Source organism: Halichoeres trimaculatus, unplaced genomic scaffold, assembly GCF_033239565.1.
Source record: "Halichoeres trimaculatus isolate MK-OKI-2021-1 unplaced genomic scaffold, fHalTri1.1 fHalTri1_scaffold_12, whole genome shotgun sequence".
Classification (NCBI taxonomy): Eukaryota; Metazoa; Chordata; class Actinopteri; order Labriformes; family Labridae; genus Halichoeres; species Halichoeres trimaculatus.
This window is the reverse complement of record NW_027437190.1, coordinates 24,418,279-24,437,682: the sequence shown is the minus strand read 5'-3', so window position 1 is coordinate 24,437,682 and position 19,404 is coordinate 24,418,279. Positions and strand designations below refer to the sequence as shown.

The 19,404-nt window shown below is 41.3% G+C and overlaps 1 protein-coding gene across 4 annotated transcripts in view; it reads right to left on the bottom strand.

The window, feature by feature from the left end:
• Nucleotides 1-19,404, bottom strand: part of arhgef1 (Rho guanine nucleotide exchange factor (GEF) 1) — a 44,839-nt gene that overhangs the window by 6,040 nt on the left and 19,395 nt on the right. Inside the window, exons 2-21 of one of the 4 annotated variants that reach the window (XM_074682811.1) lie at nt 19,046-19,132; nt 18,810-18,923; nt 16,982-17,080; nt 15,347-15,389; nt 15,126-15,231; nt 14,198-14,338; nt 11,055-11,084; nt 10,091-10,202; nt 9,896-9,965; nt 9,644-9,673; nt 9,077-9,277; nt 7,575-7,716; nt 3,907-4,097; nt 2,391-2,537; nt 2,014-2,096; nt 1,607-1,732; nt 1,388-1,502; nt 525-625; nt 269-343; nt 106-181 (exon numbers count right to left, since the gene is read on the bottom strand). In XM_074682811.1, the coding sequence (XP_074538912.1) occupies nt 106-181; nt 269-343; nt 525-625; nt 1,388-1,502; nt 1,607-1,732; nt 2,014-2,096; nt 2,391-2,537; nt 3,907-4,097; nt 7,575-7,716; nt 9,077-9,277; nt 9,644-9,673; nt 9,896-9,965; nt 10,091-10,202; nt 11,055-11,084; nt 14,198-14,338; nt 15,126-15,231; nt 15,347-15,389; nt 16,982-17,080; nt 18,810-18,923; nt 19,046-19,096 (2,053 nt within the window). In that variant the 5' untranslated portion in view covers nt 19,097-19,132. Of the gene's footprint in view, nt 1-105; nt 182-268; nt 344-524; nt 626-1,387; nt 1,503-1,606; nt 1,733-2,013; nt 2,097-2,390; nt 2,538-3,906; nt 4,098-7,574; nt 7,717-9,076; nt 9,278-9,643; nt 9,674-9,895; nt 9,966-10,090; nt 10,203-11,054; nt 11,085-11,177; nt 11,555-14,197; nt 14,339-15,125; nt 15,232-15,346; nt 15,390-16,981; nt 17,081-18,809; nt 18,924-19,045; nt 19,133-19,404 lie in introns of those variants that run through there. The other 3 variants (XM_074682810.1, XM_074682812.1, XM_074682813.1) reach the window with 3 other exon arrangements.

The following is a 19,404-nucleotide window of genomic DNA, read 5'->3' as shown; positions in this document are numbered from 1 at the left end:
ATTTAAAATTATTGTTCAAAAAGTTAAGAAATATTGGTCTCTGATCTTGAAGCAGGAAGTTTTTGTTCACAAGCCCTTTTTAGTACATTTACACATTTTCTTTACCAATAGCCTTTTCCTTCGTGACTCTCCAGGTCAGTGGGCCTTCATACAGCATCTTCTTCTGGGTCAGGTCGATGTTCTAGGAAGAGGAAAGGAGAAAATGAAGTAGCACAAAAAAGCAACAGGGCAAAAGTTTGAACAACAAACTTTGAGAAAAGATCTTCACCTTATATTCAGTGTAAAGCTCATTACTGGGTTTGAGCCCTGACGTGTCCAATCTGCGCTGGTAGTCCTTCAGAGTCTACGAACAGACGAGGAGACAGGTGAGGGAGGTCAGAAAGAGGACAGACAGCACAGTTCTGACCCACAAGTAGTCTAACAAGCAGAGACCTTCAAAGGCCTCAAAATGAATTCACCAGACTCCAATCGGTGCTCAATCACCGCGTAACAGTGCACCCAGTGATGGATTGTATGTTTCTCACCAATAGGTTCTCCATCACTTTGACCTCCTCATTGACATGGTTGAGGATCTTTTTGCAGCACTCTGCGCTCTGCTGGATCCTCTCTTTCTCCGCCAAGTCCTCTGTGGAGAGACAGAAAACACAGAGGTTAGGAAAATACAGCTTTTACAGCCCGGTCCAAACAGAAGCCATAAATCTTCAGCGTACACAAGACGCTGGGATGGACAGACATTGATCGTTGAAGTGTTTTGTTGGTGTACTGGGAAAATAATGACCACATGTATCCTGTGTTGTAAAAGGTATCCTCAATAGAAAAATTGTTTATTTCCTGATAAAGAAACTTACAGCTGCTTAGGGATGGGTACTGAATTAGGTAAGTACCGACCGAATTCTGTCAGAAATACAGAGTACCAATTCACTTAAAATCAAAAGGTTCCATATTTAGGTACCTAAATGCATCCTTGTGACTGTGAGGGACTGGAAGAGTGGGTGATTTTCCATGCTGGACATGTACACAACATTACACAGTTATTTATTGAAGAATAGATATGTTAAATGGAAAACATTTAAGATTTTTTGATGAAACAAATTTATATTTTTTACCACATTAACACAAAAAAAAGAACCGAAAATCGGTACCGTTGGGTACCGATACCGATTGCTAGGTACCGGGCACTGGTACCATATCGTTTCAAATGTGAAAAGTACCCATCTCTACAGCTGCTTCATATGTTGTCCAGGACAAAGCTTTCAAAGTAATTTTATCATAATTTAAGAAATTATAACGTCTTGATAAAATATGACGGGGAAGCATGATGACACTCTTTTCTCAAAAAGCCTCACTGCCTCCAACAGAAAAGTCAAACACACATAGAAGGACACACCTGTGTTCTTGGCAATATTATCCAGCAGTAACGGATATTTGGTCAGTCTCTGCATCTCTATGGGAATGATGTCTTTGAGCTGCAGCCTGCGGCACTGGGGCTTACTCTCTGCCTCCTGGAATTAAAATAACACATATTAAGACACCTGAGTTACTCCCTGCATTCTCCATCAATCAAAGACTGCATCCACCTGTGTATACTTCTGTGTGTGTGTTTGACCTGTATGAAGGAGTTAAAGCGTGGCTCCTTCTTCTGCCTGCTCTTGATCTGGTCCAAGGCCCACGACTGGTGACTGCAGAAACGTGCTGTCAGTTTCTGGAACCACTCCCCTTCTGGGCCTTCAAACTGGAACAACACACACACACAGATATATAACATAACACTGCAGTGTGCAGCCAGAAATAAAGCACAAGAGAATATGGCAAGAAGTGAGCACGAGGAGGAAAAACTGTAAAGGGAAGAGAGTAAAGACTGGTATTTAATACAAAGCTGATAAATAGCTTTCAGCTGAAGTTAGGACCATTAAACCAGATCCAGCATTTAATTATGTTGAATTAAACTGCCTGAACATATGAGCTGGGAGTAAAAGGTAACAGGATGCTATAAATAGACAGATGATGACTCACTCTGTTGAGCATTGTGGTGCTGATGGATTTAACTATGTAGTTGTCATCCACACGCAGTTTCTTCAGGCTCTCGTAGAAGTTATCTGAAAAGACAGCCAGGAAAACAGTTCAGTTATTTACTCTGACGCATTATGACACTACGTATTGACGAACGCTAGGTGCTGAGAAACACTGCTTCATCCTGTTAAATCCTGTCCGCATGTCTAAATAACTTGCTTATATACAAAACAACCAACTTCACACTATCAGCCTCATTTCTTTTCACAGTCTAGATTTATTTTCATTGTTTTCTGGGTGTGGAAGGAGAGCTTTCGTGACCAAGTCTGTGTGTTTGAATCTGAGGGAATATAAGTCAGCCTCCAGGAAGCATCACTCACAGTGCATTTCAAAGATCTCATCCAGGTTAGGGAAGATTGCAGCCAGCTCAGTGGCAGTCAGGAGCTCCTCTCTTTCCAAAGGCCTGGAGAAAATCATCTGCAGCACACTTAGCATCCGCACGTGAGCGTGCTCAGTCGCAAACAACTCTGAGGGGGAAGAGGGAACAGACAAAAATAAGGGGAAATCTACACTGCAGCCTTGATTAATCTGCATATAGAGTAGTCTAAGGCTCTCCAGATAGAAAGCGTGGGCACAAACATATTCACAGAGTCAATGTAACAGACAGGCAAACAGCAAAATTTAAAACAGTTTGTTTCACGTCATGGGTTAAATCTTATCAGTAATTTCTCATCAGCTGTGTCATTTTCCTCTTCCTAAACATGTTTTTAATTGCAAGAGGGGCTCTATAGCGCCTCCCTGAGCTCAGAGGCTCAAACTGACAGAAGAGAAGCATCTACTGATGCTCTGAGCCTTCCTTCACATCCTGTCGGTAAAGAGTTGAGACAGAGGTTTTTGTGGTTTGCCCACTATTTTACCTGCTGTTGATACAATCTCAGACAGTTTATGTTTACTTTTAAAGTGAACGCACCAGGCAGGGAGATGGAGGATTAAGACACTCAAAAATAGATTTGCACACTAGTTCCAAAATTTGCTAACTAACACCCATGCCTCTGAGTTTTCAAAGGAGATAAAGTCGCTAAGAAACAAAACATTCAAAGTATCTTGAGAGAAGCTTAGCTGGCGGTCCTGAGCTGTGCCAAGATATCTAAAGGCGGGTACACACTCCAAGGTAATCAGGCTGATTTTTGTCCCGATCTCCCCATTTCGATCAAAGACAGAAAAAGCCCGAATGTCTGATGACATCGTGTGATTTTCCTGTGGTGTAGGGTGTGTTAAGTGTGGATTTGTCCGGTTGGAGCCACTCAAAAGGCCCCAGATTCAGAGATCATAGATAATGAACATGTTTAATATTTGTGACTAAAAATTGTGTAGTGTGTGGGGCACTCTGAGAGGAGCTGAGCAGGTACAGCGTGTAATGTCACGTGTACCAGAGCAAAGCCAATCAAGACGCGAGCTGACTCAGCTGACTGACCGAAGAGGAAGTAAGAAAGCTATCTGTAATACTTTTGTGTGTTTTTTTTATCCTCCTAATTTTAGAGGCTGAAAACAGCCATCATTGCTTATTCCCGTACGTCCGTCATGTTTGTTTACACCAAAGTTGCGTTTTACAATGTGAGATTTGGAATGTTGAGCGTGAAGAAGCTGAAGCTCTTCTGAAGAATCTGTAAGTGTGTTATGTCCTCGGAGTGCAGACCACATACTGTAAGTTCAGGAGGGAGAAATCTTGTGCGATTTGTCTTTTGTTATCATCAAGTGTGTGGTCTCTAAATGTGTGAAGTTTTGGAGAATCCTGTAATATGTACCAGCCTTTAAGAAATCCAAAGGTTAGGAGAAAGGTAATTCTTTGTTGTTTCATATTTTCATAACTTGCTGCTTCATCTCTCTCCTCCTCACCGTTGATGATCTCCTGCCTCTTGGTCTCCCTCTTGCTGAGACCGGACAGAGCTTCAGGGGAGGCCAGCTCCCTCCAGTTGGCTGGGTCCTGCTCAAACTCCAGGAGGCGAGGCTCCATCTCCTCCAGCTGAGGGGAGGGGCTGGTGGGGGAGTGGCCAGGTCCTTCAGGGTTTAAAACTAGTCCTTCGGGACTGAGGAACAAAAGATGAATGGTGAGAATGATTTAGTCAGACGGGGTTTAAGTGTGACTCAGGTGGCTGACAGGTCACATGACACATCATACTCTGGTGGGACTCTTGGCTGTGAAACGATGTCAGCTCTGAACAGCTGGTTGTATTTCTAAATCCACACCAGGAGTGTCACATCATTAAATAATGCAGAGATGTTAAAAAGCAAGCCAGAGTCTCTGGCAGAGAAGCTATCCATCAGTGTCCTGTTGTTTTACTGAAGCGGATTGTTCTTTGACGTGCTGTCAAGGGGAACATTTACAAGTAACAGGTATTATTAAGATACCTACAAAAGCTACAGGGTTGCATATTACACAGGCACCATTACATGATGGATATTTTATTACTATACCTACTAATTTACTTATTAAGTTATATTTCACGCAACAATAATTTACTAATTACTGGCTCTGCAATTCTGGAAATTTTTCTTCTTTGATTGAATATGTTTGGAAAAAAATACGACCAACAATGACAGAACATGTGCTTATTAAAGTGTAACTTGAAGATTTGATTGTCAAAGTCAGCTCAGTTTCTGTTTGGAAAAGCCAGCCATGGTTCCTCCTCTAAAGCTATGCTATGTAACAAGAAGCACCACATACTTCAGCCACTAAAAAACACTCTAGATGCTAACAACAGCGCAGTTTGAATGGTGAAGCAGTATTTCAATGTATTGTTACAGACATGACCCAAATCTGCTCTTTTTGCATAAAGCACACTGGATCAAATAAACGGTGCTGGTCAGAGGGAACTAAAGAGAAAACTCATTTAGACAGAAAATAGAAAGTGGAGAGGAGCTTTTTGAAGCTATAATCACTCAACAGAACTCTGGGTAATCCATACTATGACCATGATTCTCCATGTTTGAACAAAAAGACAAACAAACCAACACCAACTGTGATATCCTTAGAGAAGTGTGGTGGGATTTTAATGTGTGTGTGCGTACCACATGGTGCTGAAGAAATGGCCATCTTACTTTGAAGTGAAGCTGTCAAAATATGAAGAAATACACAAATAATGCAGAGGCTTTTTAGTGGCTGAAGCTTCAGTATCAGGTGAGTCCGTCTGCTGCTGTTTGTAACTCAGCTTCTGTGTAGGAACAACGGCCTGCTTCTTTAAACAGAAACCATGCTAGCTCATCTGCTTTTTGTGCAGCACTTCTTCTACAGCAGTTATTTCATAAAGCTTCAACTATTTCTTCAAGAAAGTCATTCACTCCTTTAGGGTTATTCAAGACGTCCGTCTGACACAGATCATCCAGTCATACTGTGGATTAAAAGTCCAACAGAAACTTCTGAAAGGCTGTAAACCTAATGGTCAGTGTTTTTCTTTTTCAATTAAGAACTTCATGTCTGACCTGTAAATCCCTGCCTGTCTGTCACAACGCAGTTCAAGACAGAACAGTCACTAATTAGTTTGTCAGCCTGTCAGCTGGATTGATTTCATTCTGTTTAAAACCTTTTTGGTTAAACCATTTTGTCCCTGCTGTGCACCCCTCCGGTCAGAGGCTTTAAGAGGAGGTTTGTCCATCTTACGGATGGAGGTGCTGGGGGGTAAGCGGGGCAGGTGATGTTGTCATGGTAGATGGCGGCTGGAGGTCCACATCGCTACGGGAGCGAGACTGTTTGGCCCGGGAAGAGCCACGGCGCCGAGAGGAATGCCGGTCCATACGGGCACTCTCGCTGCGCCCCACTTTCCTACTGCTGGAGGGGAAGGTGGGAGAGGGTGGGGGTGAGAATAAAGTGGAAAAAGAAAGAGGCAGAGTGGAGGAAAAGAAACAAATGAGATGGGGAAAAAGAAGTGAGGTAAGGATTAAATGTTAGAATAAAGGAGAAAAACGTCAGGAGGTAGACGAGGAGAAACAAGAACAAAAGTATGGAAGGAAGAAAAAGAGTGATACGATAGGAATAAAGGATTTTAAGGGAAGTAGAATAGATCACAGTCAGTTCACAGAGAGATTTGAGGAAGTAGTAAGGGATGATTAAAGGAGAGCAGAAGAGGATTCATACAGAAAAGAAAGAGTCATCAAAAAAAGAAAGAGAAAATTAGTGATCATGCAAAGTGAATATGCATGACATATGACATGCATATGCTGTTAAGATAATGAAATATACTAAAACATGCTTATACACGGCCCCACTTCAATACACTGTACACTCCTATTGAGTTACTGGGAGCCAATGTACAACAAAAGTTTAAAAAAAAGCCATACATGGCCTCCAAACATCTTTGTACCATCTTTAAAGATCATTCACACAACCTATATTCACATCCAGTAAAAATAATCCAACTGACCTCAACAATCAAGCTAAATCCTTCACAGGCAGGAACATGATACTTAACCATGTGTCTGTGTTATGAATCAGTTCTGCATGTTTAAAATGTGAGGTTTGTTTGCATGTTTCTGCTGTTTGTTTGTTTTGTTTGAGTGTTGTTTGAACAGTTTAAGGCCTGAAGCATGTCCATGACTCTGTCGAGGCGTAGACACCCACCTCTTCCTTCTGTGAAAACATGGGACACCACAGTGTTACTTGCCCGCATGTTTTGCAACCATTTGCAAGCCACAGTACAACAACCATAACATGCAACTGGTAACTCCAACATATGAAACACTTTGAATCATTCTGAGGGTAGCATGCCAAATAATACAATGCCGAAGCCCCTGGCACAACATGAAACCACACACACTGTGGAGACGAGCAGGACAGAGGACGGGCCCTGGCCACAACAGACACAGACACCTTGAAAAGCACACAGGGTGAGCAACACAAATTTAAAACAAAAAGTTCACTTTTCCGAACTTGTTAACAAGTAGAGTGTAAAAATTGGCTCATCTGTCTTCAAATTGACAAACAATAGTAACTTTTCTGGCTGAAATCTCTAACTTATAGTCTAGACACTCACTGCCATACATTAATGTCTCAGTCTAGAAGGAGTTGTCAAACTTCTGACTTTTGTCATCCAACAAAATCACATCAACTCAACTTCACAAACAAGTGCAACAAAAAGTGCAATGAAGCTCCACAGTAAAATGTTAGGAGTGGGCACACACAGAGGAAAACAATGAAAGAATGAAGATGGGAATAAAGCCCAAGTTTCAATGAGAGAAGAAAAGGGAAGGAGGGCACGAGGCAGAGAGGGGAGGGTAAAGGGCCTTGTGGGGGAGACCAGGTCCGAGTTCATCTGTTGAGGTCCTTCACAGAACTGCAGGCTCGGTTAGCTAGCGAGCAACAGGCAGCATGACAGAAGCTTGCACACAGCAGGGACAGACAGCTGGGGGAGTTTTACCATGCTCCCTCAGCCTGAGCACTTCAGACACCGCCCCATTTCTTTACACAGAACGTCCCCCACATGGTCTATTATATAAAGACAATCACTTATACTGTAATATTCATAAAATAACTCCCAGAATGCTGCTGTTTACTGTCTCCACCCCCTCACCTCTCTTTCTCCATGTTCTCCTCTGTGGGAGTGTCACCAGTTGGGAAGGGCTCTCCAATGTTAAGTCCTCCAGGCAGACCAACAGGTGACACATCACCCCCGTCTGACAGGGTTGGAGGCTCTAAGCGGTTGGTTGACAGGCCTGTAGGATGAGTTAAAGACAGTGTGAAGGAAGAAAAACTCAAATAAGGCAGGACCTTTATGTGTAAAATACTACCAGTGTGTATAATTCCCACTTAAGCTTCGTTGCTTTACAGCTGTACAATGAAACTTTAAGTGTACCACTCAACATACATACCTGAGCTAAAGGCTAATTAGCTAATTAGCCTTTAGCTTGGGCTGTATCACCCTCCCGTTTAGCTTTCTCTACAGATCCCTGTGTTTTATCTCTTCTCACAACTAAATTTTGTCAGCTGGCGTGGCGTTGTCATAGAGATCTAGATGTGCTATAAAACAATCCAGTCCTGGTTGACCCGATCTGGAAGCTCAGAAGTAGCAATCTAAAATAACCTGTAACCAGTAATATTGGCGCTGATAATCTCATATTTAAGTGTGGATTATGATCAGACATATATCTAGAAGGGAGACTTTTTCAAGATCACTTTCAAACTCCTCCCCATTTCATTTCAGTGTATCTGAAATTAAAAAAATAGGAGTATCTTAAAATTTGGCAAAAAAGTCCCAACTTTCCAACCTCTGATTAAATAATGAAAAAGAAAAAAAATCTAAAGAATGTTTTTTTTTTTGAAGAGGCTTTGAAATCTTTGCTTTCTTTTCAGGCTTCAAATGCATATTTAAACAGTCTTCACTTAAACATTCACCGTCTGTATGCCCAGACTATTCAGAAGACACAATGTTTAGTGCTTGTGTGTAGATTAAATGTGATTAAGCGAGAAGCTTCCACAGAAATAACAAAGACTGCTCCAAACACCAACATTTGGTCAATCAGAGTTCCTGCTGCTCTGTGTATTTTTCTGAAAGCAGAGCCTCACCAGAGACACCGGTTTACCCATCACAGTCAGTATGACCAAAGTTTATCACTTAATAATAAGTGGTTGTACTGTATAACTGTTAGGAATTCTGTAGTCACATGCAGACTTCTTCCTTGTGACACTATGATAAGAGGAAAGTGCCTCAACAACCACTGGACAGAAAGAAACTTGGTTATCATTCTTACATTTTCAGTAACTTTAGCATCTCCTGGTGTTTCTTTCAAACCCCTTATATTTCTTATATTTTGCATTTTTTGCAAGGTAAGTTGCCAAACAAGTAATTTTATTATGGTTAATATTATAACTGCTTTACATGTTTGTGATGTCATTGTGAGTATATTTGCACACAAAGGCCTTTTTTCCCAGGCCTCATTGAACCCGAGTACAACAAAGTGGATCCATTATCCTCCTGTTTTTTATCATTTTATCATCTGGTTCCAATCAAACACTTTAAACCCTTCCAAAGCTCTAGTGGTAGACCCCAGACTCATTCAGTCAAGACAGGCTCACCTTCAGTATGAGAGGACTCAGGACTGACGGCAGTGATGATGTTGTTGCCTGACCCGTCACTGTTGTCTGACCCTGGCAGGGAGGCGGGGCTTCCACTGGGTCCAGACTTCTTACTGGGGAGGGATGGGACCACAGACTCTGTCAAGGATCCTCTCCCCGGAACTAGACTCTTACGTTCGGGAGCCACTTTCTCTTTTTCCGCTGGAGATGAAGAAAAGTGTGAAATGTATAAGAGAGCTAAACTGTGGACACAGCAGCTGCAGAAAAAAATAGACCCACAAGCACTTCAGTCCGTGAAAAAGAGACAAACAAACAGGATGAGTACAGTGTAATTAGGGCCTCTGTAGTGAACAAGAGGGGTTAGTTTGGTACAAGAACACCCACAGGCCTGCAGATGATGTAAGTGTGTGAGTTTTTCTGGTGATTACAGAACCACAGAGCTATTAACTCTTCAAACAATCATCCCCTCGCAGTTTGATTTGGGACATGCAGACATGCTTATAATTAGTAAGGATGTGACCATTTTACATATAAGAGAGGAAGGGGGGGTCTCTTGAGGACAAGTACCTTCAGGTTCCGTTTTAGGTTTGACCTCAGCTGTAATGGAAAGGAAGGGCAGAACAACAGGTTCTCATATCCAGATCATTCATGTACATTCACATTTAAAGATTATAAATTCATTTTATATGTACATGAGGAGATTGCACCGGATTATCCGAACATATCATTCAGAAATATCAAGGAATTAAATATCAGGTGTAAAAGAGAATATTCAGATGTGTGATGTTTAGTACTGTAACACAAAAAGTGGATACATACTAGTGCCTGGCCTCCAGCTGGGGATTTGAAACCCTCCTCTTGGCTTGTTCTTGATGTCTTCCTTCCACCCCTGGATTCATGGAGAAATAAAACATGACAGAAAACAAAAATGAAAAATTAGTGATGTCTTAAGGCTGAAAATTATGAAAACTACCAAACAAAGACTTCTTATCTGCATAGGTGACAGTAGCTTACCTTAACCAGTTTGTTCCTAAAGAAGCCTCCTCTGGACTTCTTACTGTCAACTGCCCTGGTTTTAACACCAAGGTGCTTCATGTAGAAGGCCACCGCTGAAAAGATGGATTGGCTGCAGGAAAAGTTAAAAAAAAAGTTGCGATGCATAATTTATAATACTTTCTCAAATATTTTTCTCATAAAACTCACTGATCTCATTTTAATTCAGTGCTACAGCAAAAGCATTACAGTTTTATTCTTGGAGCATCTGTCCTTGGTGCATTTGGTCTCTAATGTCAATGATGATGGTGCTAAAAGACTTGCAAAAAACTGAGTGTGTGGGTGGAGAGTGAGGAAAAAAAACGAGGATGGGAAGATGCAGGGAGTTGGAGAATTAAAGATGTCCAAAACAGGAGGAGTTGAAAAGAGCAGGGAGGAGAAAGAAATTCGACACAAGAACACAAAAGGAGCAGTCGAGGGAAATACGAGCAGTTAGAGGAAAGAGAAGGACCTGAGGGAGGAGCCTCTGGGGATGAGCTCAAAACAAAAGCACAAGTGTCTTGCAAGAGTCTCAGTTTTACAGAGTGCTGTCTGAATACACTGACTACTTCACAAAGAACTCAAACCACAAAGGAGCGACACTATCTCAGCGTTTAAAAAAAGCTGTATAAGATACTTTGGTAATTTAGCTTTTTCCCATACATTCATCAAGACCATGATCGAAACAACTTTGTCACTTAACAGTTTTTAAGTGAATTTTAAAACAAAGTGAGAAGACACACGCTCTTAAAAAAGACATTTCACATGCAAACCATACAGAAAGGAATGTTTGACAAAGTATTTGTGCACATGAGCCGGTATGCAAACTTCTTAAGGTTTGACCACACCCATTCTTGAAAAGCATGCAGGCATCAAATCAGCCACATGTGCACAAATTGACACTTGTGCAAACACATTAAACTTTTCCACATGCATCTCATCTCACCATTTTTCCTCGTCTGAGACGATCGTAGGTCTGAAAAAGAAGAAACAGGCCGTCAGTGATGTTCCTGTTACATACAGATGAATGCAAAGAAAAAGGAAACTCATCCTGCAGCATCAAGCTCACCTTTTCTTTTTAAGTAGCATTTTTTCTCTCTCGTGCTCGACAGATAGTTAAGTTTGTTTTAGGTCTATGGAACCTGAAGCAACTAAGTTTTTCCTGATCCAACTCAAAGCTGACTGTTGTGTTGTTGTGTTCAGAGCAGAAGCTATTGAACATTATCTAAAATCGGTGCAGGAGAAAAAGAAGGAAAAAACAAAAAAAAAAGTATCAAAAAAGTAAAAGATGCATCCAAAGCTGCACCTTTTGCCTTTTAAAAAAGAATTCAAAAATCAACTAGCACTGTTGAAGATCTGCAAAAAAAAGTCGAACTATTGCCTGAAGTCTGTCTAAAACTTTATCTGCACTGCCTGCTGCTGCTGTCTGCAAAGGGAATCCAAAGTTAAGAAGGGTCCAGCGCAGCGGAAATGTCTATTTAACTCTTTTTTTGTCTGATGCAACAGGCAGGCAACATTGTGGAAATTGGATACTTGTGTTTTGCTATGAACATAAAGAGTGGGAGGGGTTTCCCGGGATTTCCCTGCCTAATCCAATCAAATTGTCTGGTTGCCTGGTCCTCATCATGAGAGAAACCAATGAGGGACGGGAGGGGCGAGGTCACTTTGTTGTGGTTATTTGGGGGGGTGTCTGACGGGGGTGACTGGGTGCAAGAGTGTGGGAGTGTAGCGTGAGGAAAATAAAGAGATGATTGTTTGAGGATGAAAAGATGAACTGCATGAGTTGTTTGTGAATTGGAGATAAAGATCTAACTGTGTGATATTAAGTGAATGAGCCAAAGCTAAACGATAAGTCTGCAAGATTTCTGTGTTTTCTCCACTGACATTGTGGTTCAATCCAGAGGACGTGTACATCTTCTTCTACTTCTGTTTATTTTTTCCTCTCTTCTGACAAGATGAAGTTAGACAGTCCTCTGCCCTCTCCTTGGCCTCCTCTTTCCCTGTTTCATTCACGTCTCATGGAGGATAACACATTGCAGTTTGCTACAAGGTCAAGGATGGATTAACTTTCCTCTAGATCTTCTGCTTTGTGTCTTTAACGGTGTCCAGGGCAGGTGCTACGCAGCATCGATAACCCTCTGGTCCTTTTCTCTCTCCCTTCTTATCTTAGTCTGTGTAACCCCCCTCTACTACCACAAACACCAACATCCCTCCCCCCGGTTGGCAAAATGCCAGCACAGAGCCTTCCTGCCAGCGTGGCACTGCTGACTCCATCTTTTCCTCTCTGCCTCTTCACTTCCTTCCTCACTCTGTTGTTTTCTCTTCCAATCACTGTTGCCTCTCTGGCTCTTTTTGTAAAGTGTGCTGGGTTCTTTTGATCTGCATGCTGTGTTCGTTATGGCTTGGTTCCACAAGATTTGTAATGTGCACAGCTTGGATAAAAAACAAACCAGAAGGTGGAGTTTTACAGAAGGTACAGGGGCAAAAAGGTTGCATTTGAAACTTTTATCAATGACCAATCGTTTTCTCAGCTCGGAGGGTGGATTAGCAAGTAAAAGACAAGTTGGATGCAATTTTTCTAAATAACCTTTAATAATCTTTTCCTCCAACTAAACCATTCATTCTGGGGGAAGTGACCAAAAAAGGATGTAGCGCCATGACTTTTGCATTTTTTGCCCCTGCAATCTGCTCCATCTCAAGGTGTAGTTCACAAATCATACAGCAATACAATACACCCACAAAGTTCAGTAACAATGCCCAGTGTGCTCCAAATTTGCATTGCTTTGTGACTCAAACAAATTATGAGCATCACCACATCCCTAGAGCTCGGTGGAAAGGGACACTTCTTAACTTTTTATGGTGGAGTCATCCTGTGACATAAATTTCACAGTTCATATCAGGAGAACTCCAAGCCAGCCAAATATTAATCAATCAATTTTATGTCATCTAGAGGTAGAAACTTTTTCTCAAACATTAAGAAGTTAAGCATCACTGTGCTTTCGAATACACTGGTACAATTATAACAAACTCTCGGCAGACGCTGAATATTTCACTTTGAGTTTGTGAAGCTGTTTGTGTTGGTTCAGGTGTTCTTTGATGTTCATTTGCATAGAAAGTGGTATTGTTTGCTCCAAACGACAGCGGTGCCCAGAAGCACTATTTGTTCAGCAGTGCAGTTTGTGGCTCATTTAATACTTTGCACATGCTTTACAAATAAGTTGATGGCTTTTTAGTTTATTTGCACCAGTCTAGTTGCTGCAAAAGCCAAGAAACTTTTGTGAATCAGGCCCTCTGCATTGTTTTTGGTTCAACATTTTACCTAACTTCTGGTAATTGGTCAGTTTCTTGACTCGACCTTCAAAGAAGTAACAAAACCTTTCTTGTTGATGCTCTGATCACTGGCATCTCCTTTTTGTGCTGAGAATACAATACTGTAGGTTTATGTGGTGCCAATCATTTCAGCTATTTCAATTTCTTTTACCCTTTAGCTGAAATTTGTAAAAGATGGTTTTTAAGATAAGATGTAAGCTAGGACAGTTTACTGTATAAAACATGGACTCTGTCTCTGAGGAGGTGTTTTGAAGCTTAAAGACAGCGGTCACTGACTCCACTGCATCCCCAGTGAGAGTGTGAGTGCTTAGCGCTGTCCATCAATCAGATCACCGAGTCATAAACTCTCTGACATAGACTTTTAAAAGCCAGATTGCAGACAGTCTATGAGCCTGCAAAGAAGGCACGGGCTTGAATGCAACAAACTCTGAACCCAGAGATTATAATGAACTTGATGATGTCAAGGATGTTATTGCTCAGCTCTTCACTTAATGTAAACAAATGTTCCTTGAAGAAATAGGCTGTTCAGTAAAGATAGATACAGTTAATTTCCAAGTGAAGCTATTTAGTCAATCCCTTTGTTTTCTTCTTCCAATCTTTTGAAGCACTTCAAATACCAGGGGCATAACAGCGTCCAAAAGAAAAAACCTTTATTCATCTTCCAGGCCCGTAACCTTTTCAAACAGGCACATTTTAAACTGTTTGGGGTGTTTTTCTTGTTTTGCTGCTGTTAGAGGCAAAGGAAAAAGAAACACTCACTGTGTTTCAGACATCTTGTCCAGCAGGTTCTCAGCTACAGACTTCTCCTTCATCTCCGTGGGGATGCGGTCGGTGGGATAGTGGCTTTCCACATCAATGAGCTCAGCCTCATTGGGGGTCATACCCATCATCCTTTTCTGCCTGTGCAACACAAAAATGGAGGCAGGGGTTTGGTAAGGTTAGAGCAGAGGAAAAAATACATACTCTGATGAATATTTTCCTGAGACATAATGAGCAAGAAAAGAAAGGGGTCTCTCAGTGCATCACAACGCATTAAATGACACTTCAAAAACAAATATACTAAACAATTTAAACCACAGGACAACATCTGAATACAGAACCTCTTACTCACTTTGATATTTTAGTGTCTCTTAAGCTTTTATGTATTGAAAATAATGAATCTGAATACTAATCCAGTGTTATCTTGTTCTGGTATGAAAAGAAACCAAAGAATGGCCTCACAAATTTTATCTTTTCTTGACCTTGAAAACATCTCAAGATGTCCTCTGGGAGCACAGTGCATTGTGATAACAATAATGTAAGACTGAGTTGGATTATTCTGACTTGTAAAAGGAAAAAACAGGGGCTTTTAATGTTCTGTTGGTAACCTGCTGTGTTCTTATTGTAGTGTCACTCTTTCTTCACAGTCAACAAAAGATTGAGATTGTTTTTCAGTAGCACTCAGCCTGTTTTTCTTGCTTTGTAAAGCATTTTTAAAGGGGATAATGAATGCACTTAGAGATCACTATTGCAGTGATACTGTGTGCCATTAAATATCAAAGCTAAGAGAAGTTCCCTCAATCCATGACAAACATTAGTCTAAAATCAGAATGCTGTGATCCTGACTTAAGGCTTATATTCTGGTTTCACAAAACTGTACGACAGACTGTGTAAATGTCCCCTCAGAGAACAGAATAAGGACTCATACCTGAAATCTTCCAGCTGTTTGGCCACTTCAGAAGCCTGCAGAGCCTGAATTTCCTGAGCATATCGCCTCTGAACATCCTCAGTGAGCAGATCAGGACGGGTTCGGTCTTTACGAAGAGGTGCACACAGGAAGTGAGTGAATGAGACAGGTGAAGTGTGATTACATACTATGTCAAGTACAAAAGAGATTTTATAAAAAATTCTACTGGAAAGGTAATTTACCAAGTTCATAGATTATATTGGGAGGTATTCCAACTCTTAGAATCTGGAGAGAAAACACAACGGAGACAGAAAAAATAATATCATTATTCATGGCAGGAGATAAAGTCTTTTGCTTTGACTGACTTTGAGTTACAACCCAGCATATACACCCATACTTTCACCAGGTGACACCTACTCAAGTAAGAGCTACACTGCTGTAACCTCTTTCAGTGTTTTTAGGCTGCTTCTGAAGAGTGTTATCCCATTATTTGGTCATATTCTTCAAGGTGCCAAAAGTTACACTTTCAAACAAATAACCACTAAATTAAAAAAATAATAATATATAAACATATGGAGTAATAGAAAGTCCATCAAGTTCACTGACTGCTGTGGTGCCATGTGATGTGCTTAAACAAAGAAAAACATTGTGACATCATCAAGACTCAGAATAAAATGTGCAGTAACAAGCTATTACCACAAGGGGTCATTTCAACATTAGAAATAAGAAAAACAAACATATATTAAATTAGGAGATGCAAAGGTATTAGCAGACCATGCACCTGTGAATGCTAAGTTGAAGTCAGCGGGTTTAAGAAAGAGAGAGGTTAGAAAAAAAGAAAAAAGGAGATGCTAAAAGAGGATGATCTCCCCCCTAAAGGGCTTTCCCACGATCTTTACAGGAAGCTGCGGGGTCAGACAGAGAGGAGGGGGAGGGGGGCACAAAGACAGACAGGGAGGGAGTGACAGACATGCAGAGTGCAGGAGCTGTGAGGAGGAAATATTACAGAGATGTGACAGAGACCAGGTGTGCTGTGGAGAGACAACGGCACAGAAACAGACAGGAAGTGAAGAGTGCTGCAGGGTCACAGAGATGAGACAGAGCAAACAGAGCCAACACAACGCTGCAAATACAGCGTGTGTACACAGTGTGTGCCTCTCTCAGGAGCCTTAATCATAGACTACAGCCGGGGACTATATCAAGAATCTATTGATAAGACTAAATGAGAGAACAATAAATATCTACGCTGCACAGGGATTTATGATTTCATCAGCTGAGTTATTTAAAATAAACACCATTAAATAAACACAGGGAGTGTGAGTATTAGTGACAAACTGATACATCACAGACTTTCAAAAGGAAAAAAGCAGAGACTCCAAGCTGAAAAGAACCACTGAGCTTCAAGTCCTCTGGAAGTTTTTCTAACCACAAAATCTCCCAAATATAATTTTTGATAATTCAAGTCTTATTACATCTGCAGAAGCTGCTAAAGTAATCACAATAAGGTACTGGGTCCAAACCCGAGGCTGACATTATGAATATAAAAGCCAGAGCTGAAGGAGTCCAGACACACAGTGGGGAAATGGAAATGGGTCTTTTAAGGTCATCAAACTTGCTGCACTTCCTTGAGGGAAAAGTGATAACTGCAAATCAGTTCCCTCAGAGTGCATGTAGGGAAATGGAGTAATAATGTTTAATCTCTAAGGTGAGGTACGTTGCGTAAGACTTAACATCCGGTGTGATCACATCTTCTTTCAACCAGGTTTGAACTTTTGGTGCACATTCATGAAATTAGTTACAACACTCGACTGAGACTGCAACAAATCCACAAATTTTGCACTGTTGCTGGATGGCACTGGTGCGGATCTATTACTTACTGCACCCTTGTCCAAGAAAGTGTTGTAAAACTCCACAAATTGCTTCTTGGTCTCTTTGGCACTGAGGGTCCTGAAGAGATCAGCATGGAGGTAACACAGCTATAAGAGAAGAGACGGACAGAAGACTAGTGAGACATGAAAAAATGCAGCATACTGAGCATGTACTGTAAGGTTTCTGTGCCATTCTGAGCGCACAGTCTCTGATATCACTAACAAGGTCACACACAGTCATATTATTCACTGACATACTTTGTAAATCAATCTTAACTCACTAAATGTCACACTTGATCTTCAAGGGTATGCTGCAAAGGGCTGAGCTGCTCATCAAAGTCAAATTAATCATTTTAATCATAATGTCAAAGCATCACAGTCATTTCCATCACGACCACCTTCATAGTTTAATCTAAATTATTCATCACACCCACTTCTCTAGAGGTCATCCACCACTTACAGGAACAACACTATCCTGAGGTCAAAAAGCTCCTCCTGAACTCTCTACTCTTTACATGGAGCTCTGTGAAGGGAAGGGGTGATAAAGCAGCGGGATGTGATGACTGTGGGAGATGAAACAGTACCTGGGTGGGTCACAGTGTCTGCATGCAGAACAAAGAGGAGGGGACGGGCCTGTTTTATGTCAGCTCAGGCAAAACACAAGCTATTCTTATCTACACTTCAGCACTACAACTGCTCAACAGATCCAGTAACGGTTTCATGCTCTGACTTTAGGATTCAAAACTATCTTTTAGGTGCAAAACCAGCTGTAGGTGTAATGACCTGTGATTTTCTTTTATGTGATTATTGGACTTTTGGTTTATTGTGAGTAAAAGTTCATCTTTAATTGTTATCATTACCTCGGCCAAGGAGGTTATGTTTTTGGGAGAGTTTGTCTGTCTCTTTGTTTTTTTTTTGTCTGTGAACAACGTAACTCATAAAGTAACAAATGGATCTTCATGAAATTTTCAGGAAATGTTCAAAATGGGATAAGGAAGAAGTGATTACATTTTGGAGGTGATCCGGATCACCATCTGGATCCAGGACATTTTTAACGCTCTCTTTGTCATTGTGAGATAGGGCAGTTTTCACCATATGAGTATATAGCGTCACGATATATGGTCGGATTGCTTTGAAGAATACAAGACAAGGACACAATCATTTCTGACAGATGTAAAAGTATGATCCACATCCTGGCAATATTCTGGAAACTAAGATCCAAAGTATGAAATATGTACTGGGTCATCTTAATTTTCCTCTAAAGGACTAAAGTGTTGTGTGACAATCACAATACACTTGGCGGAGGTCTGAGCTCTCTGAGTGCTTTTCTAGTTGTCACTGTTATCAAGCGTCCACATGTTGGACACATCTGGCTAGTCCTGTGGTGACGATGAAAACCCTATGACCACAACGTCCTCTGTTCAGTTCTGTCCAGATCCTTTGCTCACGTTCTGCCTCCCTCCTCCCTCTGTTCATATCCCCCTCTTCTTTTTTATCCGCATTTAGATAAACAGTAACATCAAGGGTTGACCAAATAAATTCATTGTAAAGCAGCAAGTAAATTTTCATCAACTGCTAAACAAACTGTTATTTTTTGTCACCTTTTAATCACCTTAATAATTTTGCTTTGGGTGTTGTTTCAGCAGTCGTTTCTATCAACAACATTTTTTATTGAGACACACCTCTCTTGGAGGAATGCGTACATTGAAATGTGATGTGCTCTATCTCCTGTGTAGACGCTGTATTAATTAGAAAATGTCTGTCCAGACTTGTGTGAGTTAGAGGCCTCTTGGAACAGATCCTGTGTAGACAGAGTGCTGGGTTACGGAGTTCTCACCAGGGGAGCGGGGTCAAACTGGAGGATGACATGCTGCAGGAAGACCAGCAGGTGGGTCGGCCGATCCTTCAGGTTTTCTATATTGTTGAAGGTCGTGCACTGGTCATCGGCCACCTGATCAAGTGAGACGCCACACAGAAGAAAAAAACATGATACGTAAAATGATTGGAAAATGAAGCAACTTTTAAAAAAGCAACAGCAGGAGATGATGATAAAAGTTACTAGTGATGACTCACATCGGTCAGATCGTTCTCGAAATCCTCATCCTCGGCCCCAATGATGCTCATGGCTGGGTTAGAGCAATGAGCCCCAAACACGCCCTGCTTGTGAGAGGGGAAGAAAACAAGACAATTAGCAAACATTATAAGCTATACTTTGAACCAGTGGGCTCCCTCGCTGACTTCCTGAACCCCTGCTGAGCCAAGCCAGACATAAAGCCAGATTAAAGATTGGACACAGTGAACTTTCCAAGTGAAGTAACACCAAGCCCAAAGACGGGAAACGTCCAGGAGACAATCCCAACTCCTCAGGAGAGAAACAGGGTTAGTTTAGCTCTTTAGGCAAGAAGGATCCCATTCATACAGTCCAATCAAAG